Raw genomic sequence first — 15,797 nt, forward strand, 5'->3', positions numbered from 1 at the left:
TTTATTTGTGTAATTTCATCGTTTGCAAGTGAAAAGAAGGATTGTCTATCACACTTTGCAGCAGTGGCTCCAGAAGCAAATATTCAAGATGATACTTTTGTCCGGTTATTTCGTCACTCAGTCATTAGGACTATTTTCAAAATGCACGATGGTTTTATTATCATGGGGGTCAGCAGCTCACCATTGACGCTAAAAATTGGGAGATATGTAAAAACAGGCCGCCGATTTGCTCTCGATGTTTCTTCACAATCACATATAGTCAATATTGCCCCAGTAAGTGAAGGCTGCCTACATGGGCGGCACAGTGGTTAGCACTGCTGCCTCAAAGCGCCAGGGACCCTGGTTCGATTCCGACCTCGGGTAACTGTGCAGAGTTTTTAAAAAATATTTCTTTCTTCTTCTCCTTTTACGCATTTTCTCCCAAATTTACACCCACCAACAATAAACAATAATCAGTAATAAATAATAATCAGTAACAAACATGTCTATCCCCATATCGAAAACAACAATCCCATCCTCCCACCAAACCCCAAACATCCGCCCACATGTTTAGATAGACAACTGACAAAAAAGAATCAGGAATCACCCATGGCCACCATTAACACCCATCGCCCCCGTCCCCACGAACCCTCCCACCCACCCCCCAACTAATGTTCGATGTTATCCAGTTCTTGAAAGTGCATAATGAATAATGCCCATGAATTGTAGAACCCCTCCATCCTTCCCCTCAGTTCAAACTTAACCTTCTCAAGAGTTAAGCATTCCAACAGGTCCCCCCCCCCCCCCCCCCCCGCCACGCCAGGGCACAGGGTGGAGAGGCCGCTCTCCATCCCAGCAGGATCCGCCTTCGGGTGATCAACGAGGCGAAGGCTACGATATCTGCCTCCACACCCGTTTCGAACCCTGGCTGGTCCGACACCCCGAATATGGCCTCCCGGGGGCCCGGGTCCAGTTTCACATGCACCACTTTAGAAATTATCCTAAAGACCTCCTTTCAGTAATCCTCTAGCTTTGGACAGGGCCAAAACATATGAACGTGGTTAGGGCGCCGCCCCCCCCCCCCCCCCCCCCCCCCCCCCCCCGGGCAACGTTCACACACATCCTCTACTACTTCAAAGAATCGGCTCATCTTCGCCCTCGTGAGGTGTGCTCTGTATACCACCTTCAGCTGTATCAGCTCCAACCTTGCGCACGAGGTGGAGGTGTTCACTCTCTGGAGCACCTCACACCAGAACCCCTCCTCCATATCCTCTCCCAACTCTTCCTCCCACTTTGCTTTGATCCCTTCCCGTGGTGCCTTCTCCTCCTCCAAATTAGTTCCATAGACCGTTGACACTACCCCCTTCTCCAGTCTCCCTGTTGTCAGCACCTACTCCAGCAATGTGGAGGCCGGCTCCTCCGGGAAGTTCTGTATCTCTTTTCTAGTGAAATCTCGAACCTGCATGTATCTAAACATTTCTTCCCGCTCCAGCCCATACTTCGCTTCCAGCTCCTTCAATCCTGCAAACCAACCCCTGAGAAACAAATCCTTCAGTGTCTTAATCCCCTTCTCCTCCCCTTTCCAAAAATTTCCATCCCACCTCCCCGGCTCAAATCTGTGGTTCCCCCGAATCGGCATTTCCCTTGACCCTGCTCCCAACAACTGTGCAGAGCTGACACGTTCTCCCCGTGCCTGCGTGGGTTTCCTCCAAGTGCTCCGGTTTCCTCCTACAGCCCAAAGATGTGCTGTTTAGGTGGATTGGCCATGCTAAATTGCCCCTCAGGGTGGGCCAAGGTAGGGTGATTCTTTCGAAGTGTTGGTGCAGACCTGATGGGCCAAATGGCCTCTTTTTGCACTGCAGGGATTCTATGATCACTGCACTGAATGAGGCAAATAGACAGGTGAACTGTCCCTGGGGCCAAATTTCATCGCAGGCCAACATTATCCAGAACATTGGAGAAAGCCCGGGAGTCCGTTAACTGCCTGTGTGTTCTTGGCTGCAAATGCACCCGCCGGCCAAATAAAGAGATTGTAAAAGAAATGAGTTTTAAAATGGGGCGCTCCAAGATGATGAGGAGTTTAACATGATATTGTAAAAATTGCAAGAGTAAGTCCGACAAACTATAACATTTCCTCACCAGGTTTGAAAGGAAGAACAGGATCAAAAGGTGAGATTGGTCCCTCTGGCGAACCAGGATACAGAGGTAAAGAGGGAGCACCAGGGCCTTCAGGTCCACCAGGTACCAAGATTTAAATACAATTCAGCATTCCAAGTTTATCCTCAAATTATAGAATAATCTTGTCCTAATTTATTGCTTTTATCCTGCATGTATTGGAACTTTATCTGGTCTGTTTCTCCCACTACTGAAGGTAGGGTTATATCTCCCTTGGAGAAGGCTGTGGGGGGGGGAATAACAATCCCACTGCCCATGAATCTCCATTGGAGGACTCTGGCTGATAACTCCAGCAACTTGACACTCCCCTCCTACTCTATGCAGCAACCTTCATTAGCAACTGGGCTTACTGTCTATTTATTTATTCTGCTCCCCTTCCCCCTCTCAGATTTATTGGGAAAGATGAGGTAGGGTTGCTTGTTCCAGGCCAAAACAAACCTCACTCTGCAGCTAAGCCAGTTTAAGGTATCGAGTTGCCGAAATGAGCAGAAGGTCAGAAATCGTGCAACCAAGTATTTAGGAATGATTCATTGGGCAGAATTTGATCCAGGCGATGGGGGTGGTCTTGCCTGCCAGTTAGAATGGTGAGAGCCCCACACCGCCTCCTTTTGGAGAAAGCCTGCCATGTCAAGTACCGTTTAGTGGGCAGTGCCGGCTCTTTTCCAGTAGGCATCAAGGACCTTGGCGGAGAAAATCCTACCCACGACCACCAGAGCTGGCAGCCAGCAGGTCCTCATTGTCGTCAGCGTCACTGGAGAAATGGGGGTAGCTGCTGGTAATGCTCCCACCATTGGGATCAGCATTAAGGGACACAGGTTATAACTTACTTTGCGGTCCTTCTTGAGAGAGGGGCAGCAATAAGTATTTTGTTGCTGTATCATTAGCACTGGCAAGTTGTAAAATTTCAAATTGTGTTACTTGTTTTTTTCCTCAAACAGGTCCCCCAGGTGATCCAGGTTTAACAGGGAAACCAGGCAATCAGGGGCCTCCTGGACTTCCAGGAACAATGGGTCCAATGGGCCTGCCAGGTAAGTCCAAATTTTGGGACGTGAAGATGGAGTAGGGTAAGTTTATGCAACAATGAGTCAAACAAATATGGGTTTATTCAGAAATGAGGTTTAGCCTGAACCGACCGAGAGTTACAAATTGAAGTGAATTTTCAACCTGAAATGCAAATCAACTTGGATGTGAATATGGAAGATCCTAGGATGGATGGGAAGTATAATTGTAAACGCTAACTTCTGTTAAACTATAATAGACAAATACTGGTAGTCTACAGGATAGTGGTCAAACATGTTATTATAATGTACCTAAGTGAAGCTAGATGGGTATAATAGCACATGATGACACGATGTAGGATTGTGGGGTACTGGGAAGTGGAGCAAAACTGGAATGGGTACGTAGTAACGTTTGAATGCATGATGCTGATTTCTCCACCCCACCGCGCCACATTTTTGCCCCGACCGGCCAGCGGGATTCTCCGTTAGGCCAGCCGGTCAATGGGGTTTCCCACTGTGGGGCAGCCCCATGCCGTCGGGAAGCCCCCGGGCGCCGACATAACAGAGAATCACGCCGGCGGAGAATCCGGCCCAGATCAACAGAGTGTGCAGTAGACTTTTATATTGGGTACATTGTGGTGCCATATGTGACTTTTGTTTCTGATGATTTGACCAGGTGATAAAGGAGACAAAGGATTTGTGGGAACACCAGGGTCTTCAGCTTTACCTGGTCCTAATGGCATCACTGGTCCAAAGGGAGAGAAAGGCGTTCCAAGTGAAGTAACCTATGGCAACCCAGGGTTTCCTGGAGAAAAGGTAGGTTAATAATCATCTGTGAGTTTAAATAATTCACCAAAACACCATTATCTTTTCATGAAATAATTCACATCATGAACCCGAAAATAGATTGAAAAAACAAAATACTGCGGATGCTGGAAATCTGAAATAACAGCAGGAAACACTGTAAATACTCAACACGCCTGGTTGTAACTGTGAAGGGAAAAACAGAGGGCGCAATTCTCCGGAAAAATGTCTAAGTGTGGTGGCGAGCAGGAATTGCAGCAACGCAATTCAACCAGGCCTCACGGGCTTCTCGTCGCAAATGAAGGCTCGCCAGCTGATTCGCCGGGACCGCGCTCGCCAGCCGCCTACTAACAACACCGTGCAGGATGTAAGCTGCACTTGCTCAGCTAACCCCAGCCAGCTCGCAACAACGGCGCCGAGGAGACCGGCCCCATGCTTCGCAGATGCTGACCCATGGGGAGGCCCCTAAATGCAGTGGAGGCCAAGAGGACGTCATGTTCCCCATGGGTCAGCCACAAGGCAGCCAGTGCTGCCTGGGATGAGGTGGTGGCAGCTGTCAGCTCCGGGAGTGTGACCAGAAGGACTGGCCTTCAGTTCCTGAAAAGGGTCTACACCGGCCAGCATGAGTGAGTAGACACCAAGGCCCCCCCTCCCCACAAGGGAGCACCCACCCCCAACTCTTCATGGAACCCCCAGCCCTTCCTCCACCCCCTCCCTCACACACCCTCTCCCACCACTGTGAACCACGTGTGTGGCTAACGATGCCCTCTCTCTCTCTGCCTCCTCAGGAAACGCTCTCCCATAATTGTCGGAAGAGGGCCCGGGCAGGTGGAAGGATGCTGGATTTAAGAATCCTCACCTCCTTCGAGGAGCGGGCCCTGGAGGTGACTGTGGTTGCCGAGGACAGATCGGCTACCCACGCGGAGGCTGGCAGATGCTGCAGAGGTGAGGAACCACCGGGCTCCATCCAAGCACCTGTCAAACATGAGTCCTTATTGCCTTACTAACTGACCCATCCCTTCCACTGACACATGTCCATTCTCCCGCAGGTCCTCCAACTGATGGTGCCAGTCCATCCCTGGTGGCCCCCCTCTCCTTACTCCGAGGAGAACACTTTGAAGGGGAGCACCGAGGATGCAACCTTAGTCGTGGCACAGCTGTCATCCCCACCCTCCACCAATGCAGATACACGCACCTCAGTGGGGCATGTTAGTGGACAGGCTTCGGGGGCACAATCTGGTGAGCACCACACTGCTGATGATGCACATCAGGTGGAGGCAAGAACCCCAAGGCGAGACAGCAGTTGGAGGTCTGCTAGATCCCAGCACCCAGCTGGGTACCAGCTGATGCTAAGCCTGTGGTACAGAGTTACCCGGAGCTGACGGAGCCGATAGGGACCAACCTGGGCATTCAGAGAGAGATGCCAGGGTCTCCCCAGCAGATCCATAGCTGCCTGGAGGAGTTCCAGAGGCTCAGGGCGCAGGAGATGGAGCCGACTATGAGTGGCACCGAGGACAAAACTGCCAGGGGGGCGACCGCAGTGGAGATCTTGGTGCACGACGGTGACACCATGAGTGAAGGTGTCCAAGGCGTCACGCAGTCGGTGTCGGTCATGGCTGAGGGTATTGGCCGAATGTCCAACTTGCAGGGGGATGTCACCCAGTACCAGGCTGACCTTGATAAGGTTCTGTGGGACATGTCCCACTCTCAGATCAGAATGGCCGAGGCGCTGCGGAACTTGTCCCAGTCGCAGGTGGGCATTGCCAAGGCACTGCAGAGCATGGCCCAGTCACTGAGGAGCATCACTGAGGGCATCAATACCATGATGACAGACATCGGGGAACCGCCAGGGCTGGTAGGGGTAGCTGGGGCTCAAACCAGCTGCCCCTCCATCCCAAGGTGGATCCTAGGCCCTAAGGGCACCGATCAGGAGGAGGGGTGCCGGGTGCCATGCTGGACCCATCCCATGGACTGGGGATGTTGGCCGCCAGTTCCCTCGAGTTCCACCCCTCTGATGAGGTTGCGTCTCGCAGTCAACACATGGGACACCGCGGCAAGGCTGTGCATGTACTGCCGACAAGTTCGCCGGGGTCCTCCGTCCTCCAAGTCGCCAAAGGACACCCACCAGGGGTATCGAAGGCCATGGAATGAGGTAAGAACTGGCTGCCTCCACCTCTGATGTGCATCCTGGGAAACATCAAGGCGTAGTGGAAGAGCGAGGCAGGCCAAGCAAGTTGAGGATCACTGAGGGCACCAGGGGAGAGGGTGGGTGTTGGGGCTGTGGGGGGGGGGAGGGGGGGGGGCGGTCAGCACCATCAGGAGTGGGGTTTGTACAACACATTAAACACCTTCTCGCAAAACCATTATCATGCCTCTGTCACATCCTTCCGCAATGCTGGTCAACTCCGGACCCTTTGTCCAACTCCCGAGGCATCCCCCCACACTATGGTGGCCCACTACTGCGGAGGATTCCCCCCCCCCCCCCACCAAATACTGGGTGGCAAGCCCAGCACCCCCAGGCTCTTTGCCTGTGAGCAAAGATGGCTACTCACCTCCTCAGCTTCCCACTGAAGCTCTTCCACCAGGAACACGTTTTTCAAAAGGAGTACTAATCAGTGCCAGCGTGACCACTTGCTGAGGAGGCCGCTGAATGACGGGAGGCAGTGGATATGGGATCGCAGTCGTTAATTGGATGGAAATGGGGCTTAAGTGATAATTTGTTTCTCACCGCGCTACGGCGAGATCCTGACTTCGCCCATGAGAGCAAGCCGGTTGCATCGCAAACTGTATGGCACCTGGTGCGGGTCTCGCTTTTGGCCTTTCCCGCTATTCACCGGCCTTGTTAGGCTTGAGCGAGAGCACAGCGAGCCCGGAGAATCGCACCCTTTATTAGCAGCTCAGGTTAACTCTCCTTCATCAGAACTGCTGTTTTAAAGAGAGGAGAAGCATGTTTTAGGCATTTGGATGCCTAGGTCAACATTGCTGCATCACAGAGCACACAGGTTTCCATTCAGTAATGAAAGAACTATGCAACCCATGAATCAATCACAAGAGCATCAGCGACCAAATTCCCAAGAAATGTTCCCATCACGTAAACTTCTTCCCCAGGAACAATGAATTGTAAAAGTTTATCCCACTAGCTTAGAAATTATCTTATGCTTTAAATAAAACTTCTCCTATCACCCTATCAGGTATTCTTAACTTGTATCAACAGTACCAGGTCTAAAAGTAAAATATTCATTTTATCCTCATGTACCTTAGGGCAATCAAGGTCCTTCATTGCCCGGAGGGCTACCAGGTACTCCTGGATCTCGAGGAAATCCAGGTTTGGATGGGCGTCCTGGGACCCCTGGTGAAAAAGGTGACCAAGGCCAGGCAGGTTGCCCAGGTATTTTGTTTCTAATTGCTTCAGACCATCTCCAAAAGCCAAATGGGCAGCTGCACTGGTCAAAGGCACAAATGACAAGCTCTACGGCTGAAATTGTGGTTTATTGTCCCTGCTTATTCTTTTCAACCTCTCCACCGCTTTTAATACCATTGATGTTTTATTCTCATCTAACATCTTTCCTCAGCAGTTCCCCTTTATGGCACTATGGTTCTCTAATTTCATTTATATTTGTACTAATACTGGCCATACGTATTCACTCCTGCTCACAGTGACCAGTGACGTACCCCAGACTCCATCCTCGGTTCTCTCCTCTCATTATGCAAAAGCTGCCCCTTGATGGTATCATGTTTTGGAGCCCAGGATCCACATATATATTTCAGCAGACATTTTACTTTTCTGTCTCCCCTGTTGACTCCAGAACAACTGTTCAACTCCGCAAAAGTTTCAGCCATTATCAGGTCTTGGACAAATTAAAACATTTGTCCATTTACTATAATAATTCAACTTTTTTTCTGCTCCTGTTTGGTCATTGAAGCCTCCTTATTTCAATGAATGTCTTTAACTGCAAGTTTGGGGTAGGTTTGGTGATGCACACGGCATGATCCAGAATTTAGTTTCCATAGAATCCCTACAGTGCAAGAGGAGGCCACTGGTCCATAGAGTCTGCATCGACCGTCCGAAAGAGCACCCTACCTAGGCCCACTCCCTGACCCAATCTCCCATATCCCCACCTAACCAGCACATCTTTGGGCACTAAGGGGCAATTTAGCATGGCCAATCAACCTAACCTGCACATCTTTGGACTGTGGGAGGAAACCAGAGCACCCGGAGAAAACCCATGTAGGCCATATGTGTCTTCTCCATATGCACCATATAGTCCCAGGACATCACTGCAGGAGTTCCTCAAAGTAAAGTCCCAGGCCCAATCTTCAGCTGCATTATCAATGACTTCCACTCACACATATGGTCAGAAGTGGGGACGTAATAATAATATTAAAAGTAGTAATGTTTATTAGTGTCACAAGTAGGCTTACATTAACACTGCAATGAAGTTACTGTGAAAATCCCTTAGTCACCACACTACGGCACCTGTTCGGGACACTGATGGAGAATTCACAATGTGCAATTCACCTAACAAGTACGACTTTCAGGACGTGTGGGAGGGAACCAGAGCACCCGGAGGAAACCCCCACAGGCACAGGGAGAACATGCAGACTCTGTACAGACAGTGACCCAAGCCGGGAATTGAACCCAGGTGCCTGGTGCTGTGAAGCAACAGTGCCACCCACTGTGATGATTATACAATGTTCAGCACCAGTCAGACACCAAAGCAGTCCATGTACAAATGCAGCAAGGCCTGGACAATATCCAGGCTTGGTCTGACAAGTGGCAAGTAACTTTTGCCCTGCACAAGCGCCAGGCAATGTCCATCTCCAACAAGAGAGAATCTAACAAATACCTCTTGACATGCAAGAGCATTACCATTGCTGAATCCTATACTATACTATTGGCACCCTGAGGGTTACCATTGACCAGAAATTGAACTGAACTAACTATATAAATACTGCGCATACAAGAGCAGGTCAGAATTTAGGAATCCTGCAGCAAGTAACTCACTTCCTGAATCTCCAAAGCCTGTCCACCATCTACAAGGCACAAGTCAGGAATGTAATGGAATACTCTCCACTTGCCTGGGCGAGTGCAATCCAACAGCACTCAAAAAGCTCAACACCATCCAGGACAAAGCAGCCCACTTGATTGGCTCCTGCACCCGATCCATAAACATTCACTCCATCTACCCCTGACACACAGTAGCAGAAGTGTGTCAGTTATGTATCAGAGAATACATCCCAGCTGAATGAAGTGTCATATGATCTGTAGTGTCAGCAAAGTTTGTTTGAGCGGGCTTCAGTTCTCCATCTTAGACTGTAAGCAACACCCCAAATAAAACCTCTAATCATGTTTATTGGGACCCAGAGTGTGGGCCATATCTTTTCTCTTTGTGGCAAACTTAAGGATGTAACAGTGTACCAAATACACGATACACTGCAGGGACACACAAACAGGGCAGAACGGTAGCACAAGTAGATAGCACTGTGGCTTCACAGCGCCAGGGTCCCAGGTTCAATTCCCAGCTGAGTCACTGTCTGTGCGGAGTCTGCACGTTCTCCCCGTGTCTGTGTGGGTTTCGTCTGGGTGCTCCAGTTTCCTCCCACAGTCCAAAGATGTGCAGGTTAGGTGGATTGGCCATGATAAATTGCCCTTAGTGACCAAAAAAAGTTAGGAGGGGTTTTTGGGTTACGGGTATAGGGTGGAAGTGAGAGCTTAAGTGGGTCGGTGCAGACTCGATGGGCTGAATGGCCTCCTTCTGCACTGTATGTTCTATGTTTTTCTAAGAAACATTTTATTGAGGTATTTTTGGTTTTACTACAACAACAAAATAAACAATGTATATGAGTCTATAAACATAGTGCAAAAGCCTGCTTCCTCCCTTACAGGTCCCACCTTTATTAACCCCGTAATCTAGGCTAAACTGACCCCCCCCCACCCGCAAAGAAGTCGACGAACGGTTGCCACCTCCGGGTGAACCCTAACAATGGCCGTCTCAAGGCGAACTTGATTTTCTCCAAACAGAGAAAGCTAGCCATGTCCGATAGCCAGGTCTCTGACTTCAGGGGCTTTGAGTCCCTCAGAGTTAATAATATCCGTCTCCGGGCTACCAGGGACAGAACGTCTGCCTCTTTCTCCTCCTGGATACCCGGATCTTCCAAAACCCCAAAAATCGCCACCTCTGGACTCGGGGCCACCCTTGTTTTTAACACTGTGGACATCTGCAAACCCCTGCCAGAATCCCCTGAGTTTTGGGCATGTCCAAAACGTGTGGACATGGTTCGCTGGCCCACCCATACACCTTGCGCACCTATCTTCTACCCCAAAGAACCTGCTCATCTGGGCCTCTCATGTGAGCCCAGTGAACGACCTTAAACTGTATCAGGCTGAGCCTGGCGCATGTTGTGGATGCGCTGACTCTACTCAATGCATCCGCCCAGAGACCATCCTCTATCTCTCCTCCTAACTCCACTTCCCACTTGTGCTTCAGTTCCTCAGTCTGTGTACCCTCTGACCCCATGAGTTCCTTATAAATGTCAGAGACCTTCCCTTCTCCCACCCACACTCTGGAAACTATCCTATCCTGTATCCCCCTTGGTGGTAGGAGCGGGAAGGTTGAGACCGGCCTGCGTAGGAAGTCTCGCGCCTGCAGGTACCTAAATGTGTTTCCCCTCGCCAATCCAAATTTCTCCTCCAGCTCCTTCAAGCTAGGAAAGCTCCCATCTATAAACATATCCCCCATCCTCTCAATCCCTGCCCTCTGCCATCTCTGAAACCCCCCCGTCCATCCTTCCTGGGGCAAACCAGTGATTATTACAAATTGGAGACCAGACCGATGCTCCCTCCGCTCCCACATGCTTCCTCCATTGCCCCCAGACTCTCAGGGCCGCCACCACCACGGGCTGGTGGGGTACCGTGCCGGCGGGAATGGCAGAGACGGCATTATCAATGGCCCCAAGCTGGTGCCCTTACATGAGGCCGCCTCCATAGGCTCCCATGCCGACCCCTCCCCCCACCACCCACTTCCTAATCATGGCTATATTCGCCGCCCAATAGTAGTTACTGAAGTTTGGCAGCTCCAGCCGCCCTCTCCCCGGCTCCGCTCAAGCATCCCCCTCTTTACTCGCGGGGTCTTGCCCACCCATACAAAGCTAGTGATCACTTTGTTGACCCGTTTAAAAAAGGACCGCGGAATAAAGATGGGGAGACACTGGAACACAAACAGGAATCTCGGAAGGACCGTCATCTTCACCGTCTGGACCCTGCCAACTAATGACAACGGGAGCACGTCCCACCTTCGGAAATCATCCCTCATTTGGTCTACTAGTCGGGCCAGATTAAGTTTGTGCAACCGTTCCCATTCCCGGGCCACTTGGGTGCCTAGATACCTAAAGCTTCCCCCTACCACTCTAAGGGGCAGTTCCCTCAGTCGCCTCTCCTGTCCCATTGCCTGGATCTCAAACATCTCGCCGCGATTCTCCACAAATGCGGAGAGTCGTAAAGGCTGCCGTGAAACTGCCCGTGTTTCACGGCAGCCTCCGCGCCCCCTCCCGGGACCCGATTCTCCCCCCCCGGGCGGGGCTAGCAGCGCGGCCCCGTGAAGCGCGGCATCGCGGGCTTAGAAACCATCGCTAAGCCCGTGCGCCAAGCGTCACGGCGGCTGACGCGCACGATGACATCAGCCGCGCATGTGCGGGTTGGACGGCTCCAACCCGCGCATGCCCGGATGACGGCATCACGCATATGCGTCAAACCCGCGCATGCGTGGGCCGTCATGCCCCTCAGCCGCCCCGCGGACTGATCCTGCGGGGCGGTGGAGGAACAAAGAGTGCGCGGGTATCGGACCCGCTGCCCGCGATCGGTGCCCACCGATCGCAGGCCCATGCCACCCTTGGCACGGCCGTGGTGCGGCCATGCCAATCGGTGCCATGGTTGTCCCAGACAGCACTTTGCGGCCGTTTTCACGAACGGTGAGAGCAGGTGTGTTTGCGTTCGTGAAAACGGCCATAAAGGCCTGGGAACTCGGCCCATCGGCCTGGGGAGAATCGCTGTTCGCCGTAAAAATCGGCGAGCAGCGATTCGTGTCGTGGGGCGGCCGTGGGGGGGGAGAATAGCGGGAGGTCGGGAAAAATGTCGGGAAGGCCCTCCCGCTATTCTCTGACCCGTCGTGGGCAGCGGAGAATCGCGCCCCTCACTTTTCCCCATATTTAGTTTGTACCCTGAAAACCGACCAAATTCCCCAAGAATCCTCATGATTTTTTCCATCCCCTCTGCTGGGTCCGATACATACAGAAGCAGGTTGTCTGCGTAAAGCGAGACTCTGTGTTCCATTCCCCGTCGGACCAGCCTCTTGAAGCTCTCAGTGCAATTGCCAACGGCTCTATAGCTAACGCGAACAATTGTGGGGAGATGGGCCATCCCTGTCTCATCCCCCGATGCAGCCTAAAATAGTCCGATGTCGTCCTATTCATCCGTACGCTCGCCACAGGAGCCTGATACAGTACAGCAACCTGACCCAGTCAATAAAGCCCCGCCCAAATCCGAAACATCCCAATACCTCCCACAGATATTCCCATTCTGTTGGATCAAAAGCCTTCTCTGCGTCCATTGCGACCACTACCTCCACCTCACTACCATCCGGGGGCATCATGATCACATTTAACAACCTTCTTACATTGGTCTCCAAGTGCCTTCCCTTAACGAACCCCGTCTGGTCCTCCCCAATCACGTCCGGAACGCAGTCTTCAATCCTAGAGGACAAAATTTTGGCCAGCAGTTTGGCATCTCCATTCAATAAGGATATCGGCCTGTAGGACCCACACAGCTCCGGGCCCATGTCCCGCTTCAGGAAAAGCAAGATCGTAGCCTGTGACATCGTCGGAGGAAGCATCGCTTTTTCCCTTGCCTCATTGAATTTCCTCATCAACAGCGGCCCCAATACCCCAGAGAACTTTTTATAGAACTCCGCTGAATACCCATCCAGCCCCGCGGCTTTACGCGACTGCATGGCCTTCAGCCCCTCCGCTATCGCTTCGATCCCGATCGGGGCCCCCAGCCCTTCTACCAGATCCCCGTCCACCTTCGGGAAATTCAGCCCCCCCCCAGGAAGTGCCTCATCCCCTCCGGCTGTAGATACTGTAGAAATCCCTAAACGCCTCATTCACCCCCTGCTGAGTCTCCCACCAGATTACCGTCTCCATACTTTACTTCCCCTATCTACCTGGCTGCCTCCCGCTTTCTAAGCTGCTGTGCAAGCATTCTGCTGGCCTTCTCCCCATGTTCATAAATCGCCCCCCTCGCCTTTCTCAGCTGCTCTACCGCCCTTCCTGTGGTTAACGAGCCGAACTCCGCCTGTAGCCTTCACCGTTCCCTTAAAAGCCCTGCCTCTGGGGTCTCCGCATACCTCCTGTTGACCTGTAGTATCTCCTTTACCAATCCCTATGGGCCCGTATCGATATCAGCTCCCCTCTAACCACCACCTTCAATGCCTCCCAGACCACCGCTGCTGAAATTTCCCCCATGTCATTGACCTCCAGGTCGTTCTGAATACATTTCCTCACACACCTCTTCATCCGCTAAAAGTCCCACGTCCAACCTCCAGTGCGGGCGCTGATTACTGTCTTTACTAACCTGTAGGTCAACCCAGTACAGGACATGGTCTGAGATTGTGATCACCGAGTACCCCGTGTCCACCACCCCCGTCAGTAGAGCCCTGCCCAGAATAAAGAAATCAACCCGGGAGTACACTTTATGCACGTGTGAGTAGAAGGAGAACTCCTTCACTGTCGGCTGCCCAAATCTCCATGGGTCCACCCCGCCCCCCCCCCCCCCCCCCCCCCCCCCCCCCCCCCCCCCCCCCCCCCCCCCCCCCCCCCCCCCCCATCTGCTCCAAGAACACTTTTAGTTCCTTAGCCATTGCTGGCACCCTGCCCGTTTTTGAGCTTGACCGGTTTAAAACAGGTCAATAACTGTGTTGAAGTCCCTTCCCATGACCAGCTTATGCGAATCTAAGTCCGGTATCTTCCCCAGCATCCTCTTTATAAACTCCACATCGTCCCAATTTGGTGCATACACATTTACTAGTACTACCTGCACCCCCTCCAATATCCCACTGACCATAATGTAGCAGCCTCCCACATCCGAAACTATTCTTCTCACCTCAAACACCACTCGCTTGTTGATCAGGATCGCGACCCCTCTAGTCTTCGAGTCCAGTCCTGAGTGAAAAACCCATCCGACCCAACCTTTCCTTAATCTAATCTGGTCAGCTACTCTAAGGTGCGTCTCCTGCAGCATTACCACATCCACCTTCAGTCCTCTCAAATGCGCGAACACACGTGACCTCTTGATCGGCCCATTTAGCCCTCTTACATTCCAGGTGATCAGTCTGGGTGGGGGGGCTCATCGCCCCCCCCCCCCCCTTCGCCGATCAGCCATCCCCTCTCGGGCCAGTGGCCAGCTCGCGCCCCACGCCTCCACCGGCCCGTCCCCAGGCAGCCTCCGCCCCGACCTCATTTCTATCCCTCAGCAAAAGTCCCTCCCTCATCAGCAGAACATTTCCCCCCTCCCCCCCCAGTAACAGCACAAAATAAATCAACCCCTTTGATAAGCCTAACATCTGCTCACCCCCCACTATGCTTCTGTAAGCTAGCCCGCTCAGCTAGCTTGGTGGCCCTCGCTCATACATACATATTCAAATGAAAAACAATCCCAACACAATTGCCCGACAGAGAAACCCACCCCCCCCAGTTAAACAATTAAAAGATCAAGCAAAAGATCCAGCATCTAGACAAACACACCTCCATCCCCCAATAGTGCAAATGCAAACTTTAACTCACTCAGCTCTGCAACTGGCCCTAGATCAATACAGAAGACATTACAAATAACGTCCGCAAAACGAAAAACGAGAAACTTTTTTGAACATAAACATTGCAGTAAAGTTCAAAGTTCTCAGTCCGACACTAGTCCTTTCCTTTTCGCGAAGTCCAGCGCTTCCTCAGGCGACTCAAAATAAAAACGTTGCTCCTCGTATGTGACCCAGATACGGGCTGAATACAACAGCCCAAACTTCATCTTTCTCATGAAAAGGGTCGACCTTAACTGGTTAAACCCTGCTCTTCTCCTGGCCACCTCCACACTTAGGTCCTGATAGATCCACAGGATACTGTTGTCCCATTTACACCTCCGTGCCTGCTCGGCCCACTGTAAAATACGCTCCTTATTCAAATACCTGTGGAATCTCGCCACCATTGCCCTTGGGGGGTCTCCCATTCACGGCTTCCTCGCGAGCGCTCTGAGAGCCCTGTCCACCTCCAAGGGCCAGGAGAATGCCCCTTCCCCCATTAGCTTCTCAAACATGGCCGTTATGTATGCCCCAGCGTCCACTCCTTCGGGTCCCTGCAGGAACCCAAAGATTCTCAAGTTCTGCCGGCAAGACCTGTTCTCTAGGTCCTCCACCTTCTCCAGGAGCCTTTTCTGCTGGTCTCTCAGCATCCTGACCTCCAACTCCACCGCTGTTTGATGTTCCTCCTGGTCAGCCAGCGCCTTCTCTACTTTCTGGATCGCCCGATCTTGGGCATCCAATCTAAGCTCCAGCCGCGAAATTGCCTTTTTAATCTGGTCCAAGCAGTCCTGCTTCTGCTTGGCGAAGCCCTCCTGGATAACTTGCATTAGCTGCTCCATTGACCGCTGGGTCGACAAGCCAGAGGTCCGGTCCTCCGCCATGCTTCCTCCTGGTGCAGCTTCAGCCCAAGCCTTCTCTGTTCTTCTGTTTCTGCCTTTGCAAGCATAGTCCTCTTCTGTACGCACCGATGTGGGAACCCAGTACACAATTTCCTCTGTCA

General features: G+C 52.0%; 1 protein-coding gene across 2 annotated transcripts in view; it reads left to right on the top strand.

Annotated features, from left to right (window-relative positions):
• The window catches only part of LOC119975940 (collagen alpha-5(IV) chain-like), a 255,363-nt gene that overhangs the window by 201,279 nt on the left and 38,287 nt on the right, over window positions 1-15,797 (top strand). For both annotated transcript variants that reach the window (XM_038815905.1, XM_038815906.1), the window contains exons 35-38: window positions 2,122-2,220; window positions 3,093-3,182; window positions 3,829-3,968; window positions 7,218-7,344. In XM_038815905.1, the coding sequence (XP_038671833.1) occupies window positions 2,122-2,220; window positions 3,093-3,182; window positions 3,829-3,968; window positions 7,218-7,344 (456 nt within the window). The remainder of the gene's footprint in view (window positions 1-2,121; window positions 2,221-3,092; window positions 3,183-3,828; window positions 3,969-7,217; window positions 7,345-15,797) is intronic.

Source organism: Scyliorhinus canicula, chromosome 13, assembly GCF_902713615.1.
Source record: "Scyliorhinus canicula chromosome 13, sScyCan1.1, whole genome shotgun sequence".
NCBI classification, from domain to species: Eukaryota; Metazoa; Chordata; class Chondrichthyes; order Carcharhiniformes; family Scyliorhinidae; genus Scyliorhinus; species Scyliorhinus canicula.